General features: G+C 41.7%; 1 protein-coding gene across 6 annotated transcripts in view; it reads left to right on the top strand.

Annotated features, from left to right (window-relative positions):
- Ca5b (carbonic anhydrase 5B) overlaps positions 1-19,731 on the top strand; it is a 60,098-nt gene that overhangs the window by 1,304 nt on the left and 39,063 nt on the right. For 2 of the 6 annotated variants that reach the window (XM_027432619.2, XM_027432616.2), the window contains exons 1-3: positions 929-1,020; positions 2,190-2,267; positions 15,846-16,041. In XM_027432619.2, coding sequence (XP_027288420.1) covers positions 964-1,020; positions 2,190-2,267; positions 15,846-16,041 — 331 coding nt within the window. In that variant the 5' untranslated portion in view covers positions 929-963. Of the gene's footprint in view, positions 1-928; positions 1,021-2,189; positions 2,268-2,886; positions 2,948-4,041; positions 4,193-15,210; positions 15,234-15,845; positions 16,042-19,731 lie in introns of those variants that run through there. The other 4 variants (XM_027432618.2, XM_027432620.2, XM_027432621.2 and 1 more) reach the window with 4 other exon arrangements.

Raw genomic sequence — 19,731 nt, 5'->3', positions numbered from 1 at the left:
GAAGAGTGTGGCAAAGCAAAACACTTCACGACATGGTAGCCAAGAAACAGATAGATGAGGAGTTCCATTTGTTCCAATTTCTTCTCTGTTGCTGTGGTAAAATACACTGACCAAAACCAACTTAGAAGGGGAAAGGACTGATTTGGTTTATACTTGCAGGTCACAGTCCATCACTGAAGGAATTCAAGCAGGAACTTGAAGTCAGGTCTACTCGCTATTCCATACAGCATTACCTTCAACCAAGGGACTAATTCACAGCCAAGGAAGTACAGTGGAAACCATGGAAGAACATTGTTTGCTGGCTCAGTCACAGACACATGCTTAGTTGGCTTTCTGTTTAGGGAATGGTGCAGCCCATAATAAGCTTGGCCCTACATCAACTAACAATCAAGACAGTTCCTCCCAGACATATTTGAAACAATTGCTTATATTGTTCTATTATTAAATAAAACCCAGGAGTCAGATATCAGGATAAAAACCAGATTGATTAGAAAAGGGGCAGAGAAGTAACCAGCGACCTCCTCTCTCTCTCTCTCTCTCTCTCTCTCTCTCTCTCTCTCTCTCTCTCTCTCTCTCTCTCTCTTTCTCTCCTTCCTTCATCCAAAAGGGCCTGAGAATCTTTCTAAGCCCCTCCCTACTAGTTCCTGTGTCACTCCATGTGTCCTGGGTCCTCCAAAACCTCTATAGCTACTTCTGGTCAGCTAGTAGCTATCTCTGCCCTCTGATTCAAGGTAAACCTTATTGGCAGTCTCAGGAGTATCAGAATGTGATCAAAATATCTCATAACACATATTCACAGGCCAACATGATCTGGGCAATCCCTTAACCGAGACTCCCTTAGGTGAGTCCAGGCTGTATCAAACTGACACTTAAAACTAACTAGGCCACCAGTGCTTGGCTTGCTTTCTCCTTTGCTCTTTTTATCCAGTGTGAATCACCTGCTCTTGGTACAGTGCTGTATGTATGCAGGGTGGGTCTGTCCAAGCTTCTCTGGAAACATACTCTTGGACACCTCCACAGGTATGCTTTACCATCTTCTAAGTGATTTTAAATCCAGTCAAGTTGACAATGAAAATGAACCATACAAAGAAACCAAGCTGTGGTTTTCATTTTATGAACACTGGAGGAAATCTTAAACTTGTCATAACTCTCTTGGTAGGAGCACATGGGATGTAGAGTCAACCCACCAGTTCAATCTTAATAATTTTTCCTTTGTGTTCAGAAGTCTGAATTTACTTTTTAATCTTGTTACTGACTACAATGTTTCCTAATTTTAATTTATCTGATCTTATTATACATATATGGATGTTTTGCCTGCATGTATGTCTGTGTACCATGTTTGGGCCTGGTACTTGAGAAAGCCAGATGAGAACACTGGCTCTCCTGGAATTGGAGTTACATATGGTTGTGAACCACCACGTGGGTGCTAATAACCAAACCTGAGTTCTCTGTAAGAGTAGAAAGTACTCTTGACTGATTAGCCATCTCTCCAGCCCCCAGAATAGTTTTTGACCAAATATCTGGATATCGTGTTTCAGCCAAGTTAATGAAGTTATAACCATTACATGTGAAATGTCACAAAATAAATTTGCCTCTATTACAGTTCTTCCCATGATCTTCTCTTCTCCCCAGAACAAAGCCTCTGTCTCTCTCTCACAACTGTCTGCTCTCTTGCTCTCTGCCACAATTTCCCATTACCTGCCACCCTCCCCACCCCTTTTGGGAGACAAGGTCTCACTGTGTAGTCCTCCCTTAGCCTGAAATTCGCTCTATAGACTAGGCTGGCCTCAAACTTGCAGAGACCTACATGCTTCTGCTGGAATTAAAGGTATATGCCATCACACCAGGCTTCATTTTCTTTTTATTCCCCATTTATTTTTTCTCCCATAAGTCCTCATTTACTTATAACATTCTTTGTTCTCACTGTTTTCTTATTATCCACTCTTATTCAGTTTCCCACTCTAACACATAATCCCTTATGTTCTTCAGTTCTTTCTCTTACACAATTGCAATTGAAACATGTTACAAATGAGGCAGGGTTCTCAGGGCCAGAATAAGGTTAATCAAATGTTCTCTTGTGATGTGTTCTTTCAAGGACAACATTTTGTCTGTTCTCACCATCTTCAAGCCAGAAATGGAATAGGAGTCAAGAAAGAACTGATATGCAATCATTATGTCTTTATTATTAGGATATGAAGAAGTACAGCCATCTAGCAAATCACACAGCTATGAGAGCAGAAATTGTGTTTTTGCATGCATTTGAAAAGGTAGGTACCCATTAAAGATTTACAGAGCATTTGTTGCATGAACTACTATAAAATGTCTTTCTGTAGGCTGGAGAGATGGCCCAGTAGTTTAAGCACCAGCTGTTCTTCTAGAGGTCCTGAGTTCAATTCCTAGCAACCACAGGGTGGCTCACAAACATCTGTAGTGGAACTTGATGCACTCTTCTGACATAAAGGCGTACATGCAGATAGAGCACTCATATACATAAAATAAATAAATAAATCTTTAAAAAATTTAAAACGTCTTTCTGTGTTTGCCACCCAGTAATATTCCTGCTACTGGGATTGAGAAGACCTGTGAGATTTAATGCATGTTACTGTCTATTCACTTTATGTTAAACTACCTAAAATGTGATTTGAGATACATACATGCTTGTACTATGAACAGTAAGCAATAGGAGATGTTGGGTTTTATCACCTACTACTCATTTATAAGCAAAGACAGATGCTTTAAGAAGTAATTATAAGCTGGGCAGCAGTGGCACGTGCCTTTAATCCAAGCACTCAGGAGGCAGAGGCAGAGATGTCTCAGAGGTAAAGATTACTTTGTGGTCTTGCAGAAACCAGGGTTCGGTTCCCAGCACCCACATGGCAGCTCACAACCAGCCATAGTTCCAGATCCAGAGGATCCAATGCTTTCTTCTGACCTCCATGGGAACTAGGTATGCTTGTGGTGGTCATATATTCATTTAGGCAAAGCATTCATACACATGAAAAATAAATTTTTAATCTTTAGAAAACTGTAAGGAAAGAAATGTGCATTCATGGGAAAGAAGAGGGAGGAGGACAAGTTACTATTAAATCCTCTTCACCTATCAGCTTCTTGCTACATCTTCCCTTTTGAATTTTATTTTATTTGGGGGGGGTGGTCACATCTCAACTGGAGCTGGGGCAACATCAAACTATACGAACCTTGAGGTTTGTCTTATTTGCCAGAGGAGCATCTACACCAAGTATGATTTGAATGAGTGAGTCAGGGATGTAAATACAAGGGCAGCGAGCTGGTTGTAACTTCTCCACATTTTTCTTGGGCTGGAAGGAGGAAAGATAACTGAGTGTTACTTTCACAACCAATTTCAGTTAGATTAATGTCAAGACCCTCAGTCCTTGCATAGCAAGAGGGCACTGGTTGCCTAAGAAAAATCATCTGTAAGAGACTACAGGAAACAGAGGAGCATGCTTATTTGGTACCTTTGCCTTGCATTTAAAATCAGACAAGGCCAGAGGGCTAGAGGCACAATTTCACAGTTGCGGTTTAAAGGATATGAAAACTGGTTGAAAGGAACATGAACCCACAGTTCAAGTTCACAGGATGTTTAGAAACATGGATAAATTGAGCTGAAAGGTAGCTGGAAAGAACAAGTCCAACGTTTCGACCTTAGCATGTCAAAATCATGGTATTCAGAGATGGACGAAACTTGAGGAAAGCCACTTTTTGAACTTAGAGGCTTTTAGACCAGCAGTCTGATTTTATCCAATAAATATTCCTTTTATCCCCAAAACATTGCCTGTGGCGGGCAAAGAGAGGGAGGCAGGGGTGGGTGGGTGGTGGGGTGTGGTGTGGTGTGGTGTGTGTGTGTGTGTGTGTGTGTGGTGTGTGTGTGTGTGTGTGTAGTGTGTGTGTGTGTGTGTGTGTGTGTGTGTGTGTGTGTGTGGAACTCAGAGGCTTGACTCGGGTTTAGGGGCGTGGCTTATGTAGGAGGGATGTGTCAGAGCAGAGAGCAGAGGCGCTCCAGGTCTAATGGGGCGTGACTAGGGCGGTCCCTGAGTCTGTTGCAGTGCTGGGAGGACTGGGGGCGTGGCACGGCCGCCAGAGGGCGAGGCTTTGATGAACACTCCCCAGTCGCAGGTCCTGAGAAACTAACTTGCGAGTGGCACTTGTTGAGTGCTGTTGGAGAATCGTCCAGGTAAGGATGGGCAGCCGAATGGAGTGGGAGCCTCAGGGAGGATGCACAGACCCAGAGAGGGCCGCAACCCTTCCCATGACCCTCCTCCGAACCGATCCGGGGCTCTGGGCAGCGACAGCTGTTGATTCTGTTGCTTAAGTTCCCATGGGCGTCGTTGTCTCTGCTTCAGTCCCCCTTTCTCCACGATTGGGAGTTACCAGACTCGTAGTTCTTTTGCAGTTGAGAGAATTTGAGAGAGCACGGAAGGAGCAGCCTCTTGTGAGGGCATGTCGCCAGAGTAGGTTGAATCTAAGTTAGAAAGTCCAGCCTGCTAATAAACAGCTGGAGACAAGGATAAAAGCTACCTATTCTGAGACTTCCTTCAGAAACTGAGGTGCAAGGCTCTGCTGTGGTGTTTCTTCTTCATCCCCCACCCCCACTAAGCCAGGGGCACGGGACAGGCTCACAGCTATCCCTAGGCTGTGGAGTACTGTCACAGCTGTGCTTGCAAAAATCAAAACGTTTTCACTCTGAAATTACTCCTGCCCTTAACTTTTTGTGCCCCGCCCAAGACCTAGAGGAGAGGTACCTCCAAAATACAGAATGGTTGATGGCTGCCATTCTCTGCAACATTCCTTTTAATTAAGTATTTCTGTCCTGAGAAAGCTTGTGGCAACTTGTTAATATTAATGTCAGTGCCCTCCCTTTCCATGTACTTTCCCTGGGAAGGTTCAAAAAACATTAAGAACTAATGGGCACACCTTAGTTCGGAGAACCCTTGTGCCTTCTCAGCCATGGAAAACCGCTTAGTTTTCTGCTTCCTGGTCTCCCTTTATTGATACTCTGGTGTCTTCTATACGTGCTGCTGTTTAAAAGCTGGGCTGGATTATGGAGTAACCCCATTTTTCTTGTGAGTGAAACTGCCACGGATCCCTTAGCAGGGCCTGCACATTGCTCAGAGTAGGTGGTGTTTGTTCACTGGCATATTGGAAGTAGAAAACCCCTGCACTTCTTAGGAGTTTCTTCCTTAATTCAAAACCTTTAAAATCAAGCTAGAATTCCTTGAAGGCCAAAGCAGCCAGGGTACCATTCTCAGATGGGAGTCATGCTCCCAGGGAAGAAGTGGGTGAGAGGAGGAAGCTAAGCTTTCTCCATCAAGATTTGGCAAGATAATCTCTAATTCAGATTTGAGGAGTTGCAAAAGGCCTGCTTCCTTTTGAAATCAAGAGTCAATCTGATGAGAAACAAACCATTTCTTTCTATGTGATTGTAACCTTTATTCAGAGTACATTTTCTTTCTGCTGCCTGTTTTGTAGAGAGAAAGTTTAATCAGGCAGAGTTCAAACTAATCACAGTAACTACACAATTGATGAATGATTCTTTAATAGCTTTTTACATTTTCTCCTCACGTTTCTAAGTCTGCAAAACAGCAGACATGTCAATAAAAATCCAAGGATCTACATATGTAATTAGTGATAGCAAAGGGCACATATGTAGAAAGCTTAGCTTCCCTATGACACATTGATGCATCTCTATGAGCAAATGTAAACAGGTAAGTTTTTCATGAACTGCAGTCATATGTAATGGTAGAACATTGAGATGTGCTGTGTTTGATAGTTAAGAGCCATTTATTGTTTAACAAGACTGGACAATATGAGTTCAGTAAGTTATAAATAACCAACTCTCAAGAAATTGTTACTTCCAGTTTAACAGAAAGGATCAACCCTAGACCTGAACATTAAAAAACCCAAGTATTGTTATAGATACTGCAGGCTAGCATTTCTTAAGTGGGTTTCTAATTATTCAGATTTTCTTGGAGCTCTCTTCACCCCTGACCATCCATGTTCAGTTTCTTTCTGGACTTATTGTCCCTTTGTGGTCAGTTGCACTTTAATTGTCTTTCTGCACCTGTAACTCTTGGAGGGGGCTGATTTTCCTTTTTGTCTAGCTTTATACCCACTCCTGCACACCAGAACAGCACTGCAGACTATCCCAGATCTTTCCTCTTGATTCTCCCATTGGAATCTCCAATCAAGTACAGTAGATGGCGAGACCACCATGTTTTCCTGTTCCTCATGCCAGGGTTTGTTTCTCTGTTTTCTTATTCTACCTGCTGTGCAATAACTATGCCTTCTTCTATTTTTTCATTCAGTATAAACCCTGCTGCCTTTTTCAATATCAAAATGGCATTCTACCATTGAGCTATATTCTCAGACCTCTCAGGGCCATTTCGTTGCTGCTTTTTGTTTGAATTTTTTTGTTTGTTTATTTTAGCTCTGACTGGCCTGGCATTTGCTATGTAGCCCAAGCTGACGACAAAGTCATCGTGGTCCTCCTGCCTCAACTTCTCAAATTCTGGGATTATAGATATGTACCAAACCCAACTTCAAGGGATTTTTTAATAGGTAACACTGAGTGATTTGCATAAATATAAGTCAGATTGCTACTTCTTTAGTCAAAAATCCCTATTTTTGCCCTCATTTCACTGAGAACACTGTTTGAAACCTGGGACAACCTTTTCCACCAGGCAACATCTGACACTGTTTAGAGACCTTTTGTTTTTCCAGCTCTGGTGTAGGTGCTATTAGCTTCTACTGGAGCCTAGACAGTAGGGATTATGGTAAATACCCTACAATGCACAGGACAGTCTCTTGAAACCAAGAGTCTTCTAGTTAACAATGCCAAGGTTGAGAAACTGTGATGTAGAGAAATAGAAGTCTATAGTATATGACATCCATTGCCTTGGATCTCATCTTCTCCTTGTTTTATCCTGGTCACTTTGCTTTGGCCATCTTAGCCTCCTAACTACCCCTTTGATATGCCAGTTAACTTCTACTTTGGGTCTTTGCACAAACATTTTGCCTTACCTAGAATGTCTTTTATTTAGATAGCTATTTAACAAATTATCTACCCCTTTCAGTCCTTAGCTCAAATATCACCTTGTCAATGAGGCTGCATGTAACTCTCCCACCCCAGTGGTGCTCCAGATTCACTATATCCTGATCTATATAGCATTGAATATACTTGAATCACCTCTACAACTGACTTACAACACTACTTGCCTACTATCTATGTCTCCCTTGTAAAACATAAGCTTCACAAGGGTAGGAACTAACTTTGCTTTGTTCCCCTGAGCCTAGAAGAGTGCCTGGCCTTCAATAGGTGTTCAATTGCCATCTTGAGGAAACTAAAAATGAAGGCCAGGTGATGGTGGTGCACACCTTTAATCTCAGCCCTTGGGAGGGAGACAGAGACAGGCAGATCTCTGTGAGTTCAAGACCAGCCTGGTCTACAGAGTGAGTTCTAGGGCAGGCTCCAAAGCTACAGAGAAATCCTGTCTTGAAATAAAAAACCAAACAAACATAAAAAGAAACTAAAAATGAATGAAGGGTGATTGACAATCACTTCCTTGACTTTGTCTGGGTCTACTCTGCCTGCTGTTCCCCATCCTGTGCTCTTCTGCTAGATTGATCAGGAAACATCCATTACACGGAATGACATCCAAAATGCTTCTAGACTCTTGGAAACATGTATTCTCCCACATGAATCTCAGAACACCATCCAGCCCTGCCTTCCATTGCATGCCCTGGCATCTGCAAGGCCAATGCAGTTAAGGTACTAATAGAAGACTTGGGATGGTGGGAAGGAGGTTCAGAAATATCTTCACCTTTTTTTTTTTTTTTTTTGGTTTTTCGAGACAGGGTTTCTCTGTGTAGCTTTGGAGCCTATCCTGGCACTCGCTCTGGAGACCAGGTTGGCCTCAAACTCAGAGATCGGCCTGCCTCTGCCTCCCGAGCTGGGATTAAAGGCATGCACCACCAACGCCCGGCGATATTTGGATTTAAAAAAATACGTTCTTTTCAAAAGCCAGGCTTGACTTGAACTCCCTCGGTGGCCAACCTTAAAGTTCTGATCCTCCTGCCTCTGTCTCCTGAGTTCTGAGTACTAGGACTACAGGCCTGAGCCACCCTGCCTGCTTTTGGGGGGGTTCTGGGGCTCAAGCACAGGGCTTCATACGTTTTAGGCAAGCACAATACCAACCAAGACTTATCCTCTTTTCCCTGTCGTTGCTTTGTTTTGCTCATATAACACAAAAGAAAGCCTGAAGAGCCAAGGTCCCCTACAGTGAGGTAAGCAATGGAGGTTCAGATTTCCAGATCACTACAGGCCCTTCTGGAACATGACAGATTAAGGGTGACATCAGGTCCCCTACAGCCATTCTGACCCCCCCCCCCAGTCCCAAAAAAGCCAGTCTTGAGATGCATAAAAGAGCTTCTGGGCCAGGTGTTAGGGATCATCAGCCTGGATGTTATGTGACTGAATGTTGAGTGTGAGGCATTCACCTGTGTTGATTCTCAGCTTGCCAAACAGCTGAGCCTCACCTCAGGCATTTCCTGATGACCCTGAGGCATGAAGCCATAGGCAAGACTTCTCTGGGAAGCATGCCCCCAGAGAGTGCATGTGCAGGACCTCACGCTCTGGCCATGTGTGTGTCCATCCATCTGTTTGTACAATTTGTGCCCAGCAGGCATACACTTGGCCTTGTCTTATCACAACCTTCCATTTGAAGGCTGAGCTGGCATTCTCCTTCTGTTGAGTACACACTGTACCTGGTATTATCTTCCTGAAAATTACTAAGTCTCTCATACCACTTACCCTAAGTAAGAATGGAGTCTTTTTGTCTTTGGAACCTTTGCCTGTATGCCCATATCCGCCCTCCCCCGCGCCCCCCACACTGACATTGTTCACAGGATAAAGCTAAGTTCTGCCCATTTCAACCGCAGTTGTCCTCTGGGGCTTTGGTACCTGATCACCCTCCTCATATCACTTTGCCTGGTTTCCCTTATCCTTCTCTGCACTTTTACCCCTCCTGTTGAATCAGGATGCCTCTACTCTAAAACTTAGAGGCCTTGCCTCTTGTGTTCTTATTGCACTACACTGTGGCTATCATCACACCCAGTTTTAATTAAGAATTTCCCATTCTATTATATATAGTATGAAGTAAGTCAGCCACAAAAGAAGAATTCCATTTATATGGGGTACCTAGAATAGACAGATACATAGGGACTCACAGTAGACTAGAGGTTAGCAAGGGCTGGGGAGGAGGTATTACTTAATAAATACAGAGTTTACACTGGGGATGGATGATGAAAAAGGTTGCACACAAATAGGGGTGATGGTGACATAACTTTATGAATGTAATGAATTTGTAGATTTAAAATTGGCTAAAATGGCAATTATGCATGTTTTAGCACAAAATTTTAAAGCTAGGAAAAGCCAAAAGTATTTGTTTTTCCTTGTAGATTGCAATCTTTGCGGAGTGAGGAGAGGGCATATTCTTTGCTCAATACCCCAATACACTGCTGTCCATCAGATAACTGTTCACTACTGCTTCAGTGTGGGAATGGAACTCAATTCAGACATCAGACAAAGCACAGGGCTAAGAAAGTTTTCCTTACATCTCCTGATAGCTTTAAATTCCATGTTAGTCTCAAATCCACTTTATAGAGGAAGTTCAGAGTAGATGCGGTTGTTTGATGTCATTGGCTTTTTAAAATGACATTTATAATTATCGGAAACTGCTGGATGTAGTGCTGCATGCCTAGAATCCCAACACTAGGGACACAGAGGCAGAAGATTCCTTCCCTGCAGGTTCAAGGCCAGCCTGGGCTACATAGTGAGTTACAGGCTGGACTGGGCTACATAGTGAGATTGAGTTTAAAAAAAAAAAAAAGCCAAAAGGAAGGGAAGCCAGACATGGTTGCGCATGGTTTTAATCTCAGCACTTGTGAGGCAGAGGCAGGTAGATATCTGAGTTCAAGGTCAGTCTGGTGTATATAGCCAGTTCCAGACCAGCCAGGGCTATAAATTGAGACCCTGTCTCAAGCAAGCAAATAAACAAAAAAAACAACACACACACACATACACACACACACACACACACACACACACACACACACACACACACAAACTAAACAAACAAATCTTTAAAATGATCCAAGGAGGGGAAGTGGGGGTATTAATAAAAACATTGTTGAAATAGAATGCTGGGTACATAGCTGGTTTTTTGTTTGTTTTGTTTTGTTTTGTTTTTTGAGACAAGGGTTTTTCTGTATAGCCCAGGCTGTCCTGGAACTTGCTTTGTAGACCAGGCTGGCCTCGAACACACAGAGATCTTCCCTGCTTCTGCCTTCCAAGTACTGGGATTAAAGGCATGCTCTACCACTACCCAGTACACATCTGGTGTTAAGATAGCATTTTCACTATACAGTCATCTCTCAATATCCATAGAGATTAATTTTATGATCTAATCAGAAACCAAATCTGTAGATGCTCAAGTCTTTTATATAAAATGGCACAGTCATAATATATACATGTGTTGAAATGTCATATAGTACTCTATAAATATGCAGTTTTGTGTTTTATGTATGTTAAATATTGTTTTTATTTATTTTGATGCCCTTTTTTTGGAAAGAGTCTCACTAGGTAGTCCAGGCTAGCCTCAAATTAGAAATCTTCTTACCTCAGCCTCTCAAGTGCTGGTATTATAGATATGTACCACTATACCCTGTGAAAAACAAGTTTAAATTACAAAAAAATCCAACTGAAAATAAGTGGCATATGTCCAAAACAGGTATAGTTCTTTTACATATATTTTTGGTTCATGTTTGTTTGAATCCATGGATGCAAGTACAAAGGGCCCACTGAATAAATTTGAAGTTTTCCATAATAAAAGATTAAGAAAAGAAAGCTGAATGAAATGATGAATTGAGGTGGTCATCGAGCTCTTATTCTGTAATGCTGCTCAGTTAAAGAAGATCTTTGAAAACACAGTATTATTTGTTTGAAGACACTATCAAGATAATGTGTGTGTATCTTTCTCCGTTACTGCCTGCTTTTTTTTTTTTTTTTTTAAAGACAGGGTCACTTATTCAAACTGGAGCTCGCCAATTGTCTAGACTGGCCAGCAAGCTGTAGGGATCCTGCTGTCTGTTTCCCCAGTGCTGAGATTATAGGCATACTCTGCTTTTTACGTGGGTACTGGAGATCCTAACTCATATCTTCATGCTTGCATACCAAGCAGTTTACAGGTCAAGCTATCTCCTCACCTCCCTAGCAAAGTAATCTTCTCACATGTTCCTTACAAGGTTATGTTTAAATATTGAGTCTGGCTTAGCATACATGCTTTATCCAAAATGTATATACTCAAAAACATATAAAATTATAAACAATTTATTTTAACTGTGGTTTGAGAATTTCAAACACATTTTGAGCAAATTTACACAGAGTTTAGAAATCACTTCCCTAAAAAGTTTAGGGAGAGTCATAGAAGTGAGTACTCTCAACCATCAGAAACATCTTACCAGTCTTTCCTCCTTTGTTGCTCTAGGGTATGCATTTGACAAAGTAATGCACACTGCATGCTGGGGACTAGGTGAGAGACCAGTGTAACCGCCTGGAACCCTTGACTGTTCCTTGGAGACTAACTATAGAAAGTAACTGCTCCTGTTATTTCTAGACACAGTCACTGCTGGTGTGACTTCTCTCTCCTTTTACTTGCCTTCCTTCTTCCCTGTAGCCCAAAAGGAGCAAGATCACAGACAGCAGTACAGAGGAAAGCAGCTAGTGCCTAACCATCGGATAGCAGGACTGTGCTTGAAGAGGGAGAGGAGGCTGAGATCACATCCTTTGCCTCCTTGCTTTGGCACTGGGTGGGTGGGGCTCATGATACCAGTTTTCTGCATGTGTATTTTTACTTTGTGTTTTTCATCTAATATTCTTCTTTGGAAGAAGTGTTTAAGACTGTAGTGAAATACATCTGGAGTATCTCCCAACTTTTCTTTATGTTGTCCCTTTTCTTTATTTTGTCAAGACCAAACTGTTGAGAGCTGTTTCTATCCGAGGCAGAAAGTATAGCATGGTAAAGATCTTCCTGTGAAATGGTTTGCTGCATCTTTCCTTGGTTCTTTGTTTGATAGAATACAAACGTTAAGCTAAAAAGTCACACAAAATGAAAGTAACTTCTCTAAGAGAAAATTGCAGTAGCATTTAGAATCTTCACAGCTTTGTATAATTGCCACCTCTGTTTAGTTCCAAAATATTCCATCACCTCAAAAACAAACTCCTACCTAGTAAGTGGCCAGTTGCTGTTTTCCTTTTCACTCACACCCTAGCAACCATCAGTCTGCCGTCTGTTTCCATAGTTTCCTATTGTCAGTACTGCATGTGCTTCATTTGTCTTTATATAAGACAATGTGGTTTTACTTTACAGTAGACGAGAAACTCCCCTACTCTGGTTCAGCTGTGAGATGTAGATGATGTTAGGGTGGGTTTTGGTAGTCATTTTGAGCAAGATTATTTTACATTCTTCTTATTTTTATGCATGGGTGTACATGTGCACCTGTGTCAGTGAGACGACAAGACAACTTCTACAACTTTCTGGAAGTCAGTTCTATCTTTCCACCATGGGTTCCAGGGATCAAACTCACAGTCTCCAGGCTTGTATGGCAAGCACCTTTTCCCACTGAGCTATCTAGAGCTCCCCTGAACTCCTTTTTGAGATAGGGTCTAATGTAGCCCAGGCTGGCTTCAAACTCACAGATGGTTTTGAATTTCTGATCCTCCTGCCTCTATTTCCAAAGTGTTGGGGTCATAGGCACAAAGCACTACACTGACTGATCAGTATGTTTTAATCTTCAAAATACTCAGGACCCAACAAATGTTTAGCATGTCACACCAGTTAACAAATCTGGAATAGACTGCATTTGAAGCGGAAGTGACAAAGCCATTTCCTTTTAACAAATGTATTTGTTCATCACAATTTCTGTAAACACAAACATAATAATGGCATATTTTCTTGTTCTTGTTTAATCAGTAGTGGTGGGAGAAACTAATATGTAGGTTTGTATGTAGATTTGTTCTAGTTAGCATTTCCTGTCAGTATGACACAGACTAGGGTCACCTGAAAAGTGAGTCTCAGTTATCTTTATCAAGTTGTGTCTGTATCTGAGAGGGATTGTCTTGATTTTTAATTGATGCCAGAGGACCCTGCCCACTGCAGGCAGAACCATTCCCTGACAACTTCTACAACTTTCTGGAAGTCACTTCTAACTTTCCACCATGGGTTCCAGGGATCAAACTCAGGTCTCCAGGCTTGTATGGCAAGCACCTTTTCCCACTGAGCTATCTAGAGCTCCCCTGCACTCCTTTTTGAGATAGGGTCTCATGTAGCCCAGGTAGTCCTGAGCTATATAAGGAAGCTAGCTGAGCTTGAGCCAAAGCAAGCCGTGAGGCAAGCAAGCCATCAGGCAGCATTCTTCCATGGTACCTGCTCCAAGATCATCCTGGAGTTCCTACCCTGATTCCCCTCAATGATGCCCTGGAAGTGTAAGCTGAAATATACAACAGAGATGAAACCGGCTTCTTTCCCTCTAGCAACATAACATAAATAGCATGTATCAAGATTTTTTTCAATGACTTTTATCCCTCCTTAAAATCATGGTATCCAACATAGTATCTGGAACAAAGGAAATTATAATAAATGTTGAGACAGCAATAAAAAGTGTTGAGAGAATTCCCACCCCCTGAGTGCCTAGACTAGACTCATACTCTGGTAGCTTCTTATTTAGATCAGGCAAGACTTTGTGGATCTTTTAGGTCCTATAAGAAGAGTCAGGAGCCGGGCCGGTGGTGGCACACACCTTTAATCCCAGCACTCGGGAGGCAGAGGCAGGTAGATCTTTGTGAGTTCGAGGCCAGCCTGGCCTACAGAGCCACGGAGAGAAACTGTCTTGGGTGAAAAAAGAGACAAGATGCTTCTCTGAAAAGGTCTATCAAAAATATAAACAAACCATATGGCCTGAGGGTATAACTCTGTGGGAAAGCACTTGCCTCGCATACTTGAGACCTTGAGATAATTAACACCGTAAAAAATAAAACAGAACCCTAGGAAAGACCCCTGGTACTGTTCCAATACATGCTGGCTGCTGTGCCACAATTCTCAGTTCTTAAAATTAGGGTTTATTAAAAAAACAGTATCTACAATTCACCACCACAAAGAAACCTGCTCAGGTCCTCAAAGCCATGTTCTATTTTTTTTCAAACTTTATGTGTACAGGTATTTTGCCTGCATATATGTCTGTACACTCTGTACCTATAATATCTGTGGAGTCCAAAAAAAGGGCTTTGGATCCCCTAGAACTGGAGTTACAGATGGTTGTGAGCCATCATATGAATTCTGGGAATTGAATCCTGTTTCTCCAGAAGAGCAACCAGTGCTGTTAACTGCTGAGCCATCTCTCCAGTCCCCAAACCCATGTTTTTTTTTAAGGCTTTGCACCTAACAGATGTAGCCATGACCAAGACAGACACAACTGCTCCCACCATGGAGCTTAGGTTCTGGGTAGAATGGAGTTGTGAACTGCATTTCTGATCTACTTTATTCAGCTGTGACAAGCACCAAGAAGAGGGTGTTAGGCTAACCTGGTAAGTGTGTGGTCAAGGAAGCCTTTAAGGAAGTAGCTCTATAGTCAGTCACATAAGCAGTTAGCAGGAATAAACCAGGCACAGAAGGCAGAAGAATGGCTTTAGGAATGAATGTGGCATTAATTAATTAATTAATTAATTAATTTATTTATTTTAGGTTTTTGAGACAGGGTTTCTCTGTGTAACTTTTGGAGCCTGTCCTGTAACTAGCTCTGTAGATCATGCTGGCTTCAAACTCACATATGCCTGCCTCTGCTTCCAGAGTGCTGGGATTAAAGGTGTGTGCCCCACCACCGCCCTGCTGAATGTGGGCTTTAAACAAGTTTTTTTTTTTTTTTTTTTTTTTTTGTGTGTGTGTGTGTGTGTTGTGTGTGTGTGTGTGTGTGTGTGGTTTGTTTTAGTGCCTTTTTAAATTTCAGAACCTGTCTGTTCACTTGTTACAGGGACAGGAGTCTGCAGCCGTTAATGAAGCAATAGTGGAGTAAGGGTGAGGGGCTGCTGGAAGGGAAATGTCCAGAGTTGGTGTCACCACGACTCTGATGAATACCTTGGGAAGCAATGCTCTGAGACTCTCACTGTGAGTGTGTGTGGTAGAGACAAGATTTAGGACTTACCCTTGTCCATTTTTTTCTATGTTCCAGAGCCAGTGTTACACTAAAAACTGGCAAGAGTCACAGCTTATACTTAAACTTAGATTTCAAAACTACCCAGAACTGTTTTGGCAGGATGTATCTGCTGTTGTTGTTTTTTAAAAGCAAGCCAGAAACAAATGTTGTTGTTGTTTTTAAATTCAGGCTTCCTGAAAGGAACATTAATCATCGAATTCTTCCTACATGAAAATACCATACTGGGTAACTAATTAGGATTCAAGGGAATGAATTTTCTTTTAATTTTAAGAAACCATAGGTACTACAAACAGTCTTTATGTGTACGAACAAGAATCTTTTCTCTGGGCTTCTAGTGTTTGCCAACTCGGAGGGAATGGCTAAACTCATGAGTCAGTCCTCTGAATCCTGCATGCCACCAAGGCACTCAGTTTGAAAAACAAGAGTGAATAAACTATTGACTCTCATTTGCCCCACCCCCACGTCAGGGTGTGAACTAGCCCTCCCAGTGTTGTCCTTTTCTGAGGTGTCCCTGGGCTTTTCACTCCCTATGGTATAATAGCTTTCCTTCTGTTCTCCTCCAGGTTTTTAGGCTCCCTCTGAGGTGTTTGGCCACTGCTGGCAACTCCAAGGTAAAGATGACAGTGATGAATCACCTGAGAGGGATTCTGCAAGCATCTCCAAGGACATTGCTGTGGAGAAGGTCCCAGGTTCCTAGGTCTATGCCAGTAAGGTCCTGCAGTCTCTACACCTGCACATTCAGAACCCGGAACCGAGCCTGTGAGTACGCCATTCCTTTAGCAGAGTGAAAAGATTGGTTGCTAGTCACCTGTACAAACTTCAGTGTGGGATTATACACACTAATAACTGTGAACATGCTGGGTGGTGGTACATGTCTTTAATCTCAGAGGCAGGTGTATCTCTGTGAGTTCAAGGCCAGCCTGGTCTACAGAGTGAGTGCCAGGACAGCCAAGGCTACACAGAGAGACCCTGTCTCAAAAACAAAACAAAACAAAAAAACCTGTGAACATGACTGTAAAAACAGTAGACATCTGGAAAGTCCTTTTAGACCTGTTTTAGCATGCTCAAAGATGTCACACTGAAAGTGGACCACAGCTATGAAAACCTTGAAATGCCTTGAAGTCTGATATCTTATTGTTTCTTTTGACTAAGGTTGACGCACAGACTGCAAACTGTTGCAGTGGATCTTACATTTATAGAATTTGCATATTAAGTTTTACAAGAGGGTCATTGTCTTCATGATCCAAACAAAATATTCTGTCTGGAGTCATAAATTCCAGAGTTAATCTAGCCGACCAGCTTTGTAAGTGTGTGCTCTGCTGTAAACCCATGAGATCAAATGAGGCAGCAGATGGTCTTCTTTCAATGCCCTGTGGCTCCCTTGGAGACACAAGTTATTGTCCACGTCATGGTGTTGCAGGAATTCTCCACCCTGGCATGGATGCAGGGCTGTGGGGGATCATATTTACTCCCTCGATCCTAGTCCCAGCCCCCTCCCCAGTTATAAGAACTAAAAGTGTCTGTAGATATTTCCCAATGAGTTCTAGGGAACAAAACTGCTCCCTGGATAAGAACTGTTGAGATGAGGAGAAAAGATTGTGTGTACATTTGTGTTTATGGGCAGATGAAGTAGCTAAGTATAGCACTAAAGAAAATTTTCCACTATCAGAGAAAAAAAACAAAACCTCACACAGACTTTTGAATGTTGTCCTGCACTGAGATCTAGGTTTTTCGATAACTCCTATGTATATAATTCAAAGATGGGTAAAAAATAAAATGCTTGCCAATGACAGTGTTAATGTAGCTTAAGGCCAGGATTCTGAAACTGCCTCTATCTTAACTGTAAGTTCCCTTGCTTGTCTTTAGCACTGGGTGTCTTATTAAAAGAAATTGGCCTGAGTCATAAGAAATTTCTGGTTGCTGGGTGTGGCTTCCTACAAGCATGGCCACATCCTATCCAGACTGGTTTGCCGTGAATTCTGGTACTTTGTGGTCTAAGGCCTAAAATGGAAACAATTAGTCATATTGATCCAGCTACTAAAGTTTTCCTCTTTTGGGTTTTAGCAGAAGATTGCAAGTTAAACATCTAAAAATCTTGTCTGCTGTGTCTTTAGGACCGTTTGCTTTAGACAGAAAGTCAACTTCCCCTGATTAATCTCTCAAATATTAAGACATGTTCTTGTTTCTAACCTGGTGGGGAAAATAGGGCACAGTTTGCATTTATGTGGCTCTTGGCATATAACAGTCCTAACCTTGTTTCAGGCAGGGGAATATTATGGCCTTTGTTGTGCCAGTGAGCATGTTTCCTCTTCTGCCAGCCCATCCTTCCTCTGCTTGGTTGTAAAGACAATACTCATTGTTTTTGACAGCTCAGTAGCCCAACAGAAGGCCAGCTACTCAGAGACAAGAAGGACTCGAGGTTGTCAGAGGTTAGAAATTCATTTATGGCAGCTCCTTTAATATCATGATCATTTAAAAAAGATTTATTCATTTTATTTTGTGTGTATTTTGCCTGCATGTATGTCTGTGCACCGCATGTGTGTTTGGGAGTGCCTTTGGAGGTCAGAAGTACTCAGATCTGCTGGAACCAGAGTTCCAGATTGTTGTGAACCACCATGTGGGTGCTGGGAACCAAACCCAGGTCCTCTGCAAGAGCACCATGGGCTCTGAATCCCTGAGCCACCTCTCTAGACCCCATCAGGATCATTCTTATCTTCATCATCTTTGTCATCATCATAGGTTCAGTATTTGTCTCAGGTGTTCAAATCTGACCATTTTATGTGTTGTTTGTCTGGCCTTATGTAGCCCAGGCTGACTTCCAACTCGTGACCTTAAAATCTTGATCTTCCTGCCTTAGTCACTGGGAGTGGCAATATTCTACACTCTGCTTCAAATCTGACCATTTTAAGGGAGTGTAAAGCAGGAGGAATAAAGGAAGTAGGAGATTGTGGCAGATTCAGAAGCATGAAGCATTGTGTTCATTGCCTTCTACCTTTTTTCTCTGTTAAGTAATCATGGGCTGTAATTCAAATTACTGTTTGCTGTTTTCCCAAGATGCAGTCAGTAACTCTCGAGGACTTAATAAACTATATGCCCATTATCAGAGATGAAAATAAAATCATTTTCACTCAGAGTACCATTTAGCCTAATTGTTACATTAAAAAATTAGGCATAAGATCTTAAAACATAGGAAAATGAATTTATGATTTAGTAATTTTTAATTTAATGAAAGGTATAAAGAAGATGATGGAGAATAAAAATGGTACAGATTTGTTATTACATTACTGATGCTTAATGTTCTTGATCTTCCTACCATTGTTTTTTAAAACAGGGTTTCATGTAGCCAAGGCTGGCCTCAAAATTGCTTTGTAGTTGAGGCTGCCCTTAAATCTGATTCTCCTGTCTTCATTTCTTTAATGCTGGAATTGCAGCTGTACATCACCACATCTGGCTTTTTTTTTAATAAGGAGGAGAAACATTGGAATTATTGAACTGCACTATATAAAATACAGCCACTAAAAACATAATATGAAACTACAAAGAGAAAGAGAAATAAAAGACAAAAATGAAAAGGAAAAAATGTAGTCACTAGTCTCATGTATTTACATGTCAATTTAAATCCATTAATATTTTTTAACCATGTGTGCCTAATAGTTACCACACTGGAAGTTTCCATCTTCAGAAGAAATTCTACTGAATATTCCTGTATGGAGTTTTTACAACATTGTTTTATTATTCCCCCCATTTAATTCTGAAGAACACAAAGCCTGTACAACAATAACATTTATGAAGCTTGCTTAGGGGGCTGGAAAGACGGCTCAGCAGTTAAGAGCTCTTGCTGCTCTTGCAGAGAACTAGCACCTATGTTGGGTAGCTCACATCTACCCATAAGTCCAGCCCCAGAGGATCTGACACTCTCTTCTGGTCTCCTCAGGCACACACACACACACACACACACACACACACACACACACACACACACACACACACACACACACCATACATGTTGGACGTAGACATGGACACATGAATAAAAATAAATAAGTAAATCTGAGGGGGGCTATTTAGGTGACTCTCCTTTAAGAAGTCCATACCTACACTTGGGTATATCTTATTCTTTCCTTGTTTTTTCCCCCTGTACTTATAAACCTGTGTTAAACCCGGAGTAGTAGTATATACCTTTAATTCCAGCACTTGGGAGGCAGAGACATCGTATCTCTAGGAGTTCAAGACCAGCTTGGTGTACATAGTAAGTTCTATGATAGCCAGAGCCACAGAGTGAGACCTTGACTCAAGAAAAAAATAATTGATGTTTAAAATGTCTCTTAATAAACTTCAGTTGTGTTAAAAAAAATTGTATAGCCAGGCATGGTAGATGGTGGCCATTTATTGTAATCCCAGCAGCAACAAACAAACATAATTAAATAGGCAAAAATAAATTAATGAACA

Source organism: Cricetulus griseus, chromosome X (assembly GCF_003668045.3).
Source record: "Cricetulus griseus strain 17A/GY chromosome X, alternate assembly CriGri-PICRH-1.0, whole genome shotgun sequence".
Taxonomy (NCBI): Eukaryota; Metazoa; Chordata; class Mammalia; order Rodentia; family Cricetidae; genus Cricetulus; species Cricetulus griseus.
Note: the sequence above shows the minus strand (reverse complement) of the source record. Positions and strands in the feature narration are given on the sequence as shown.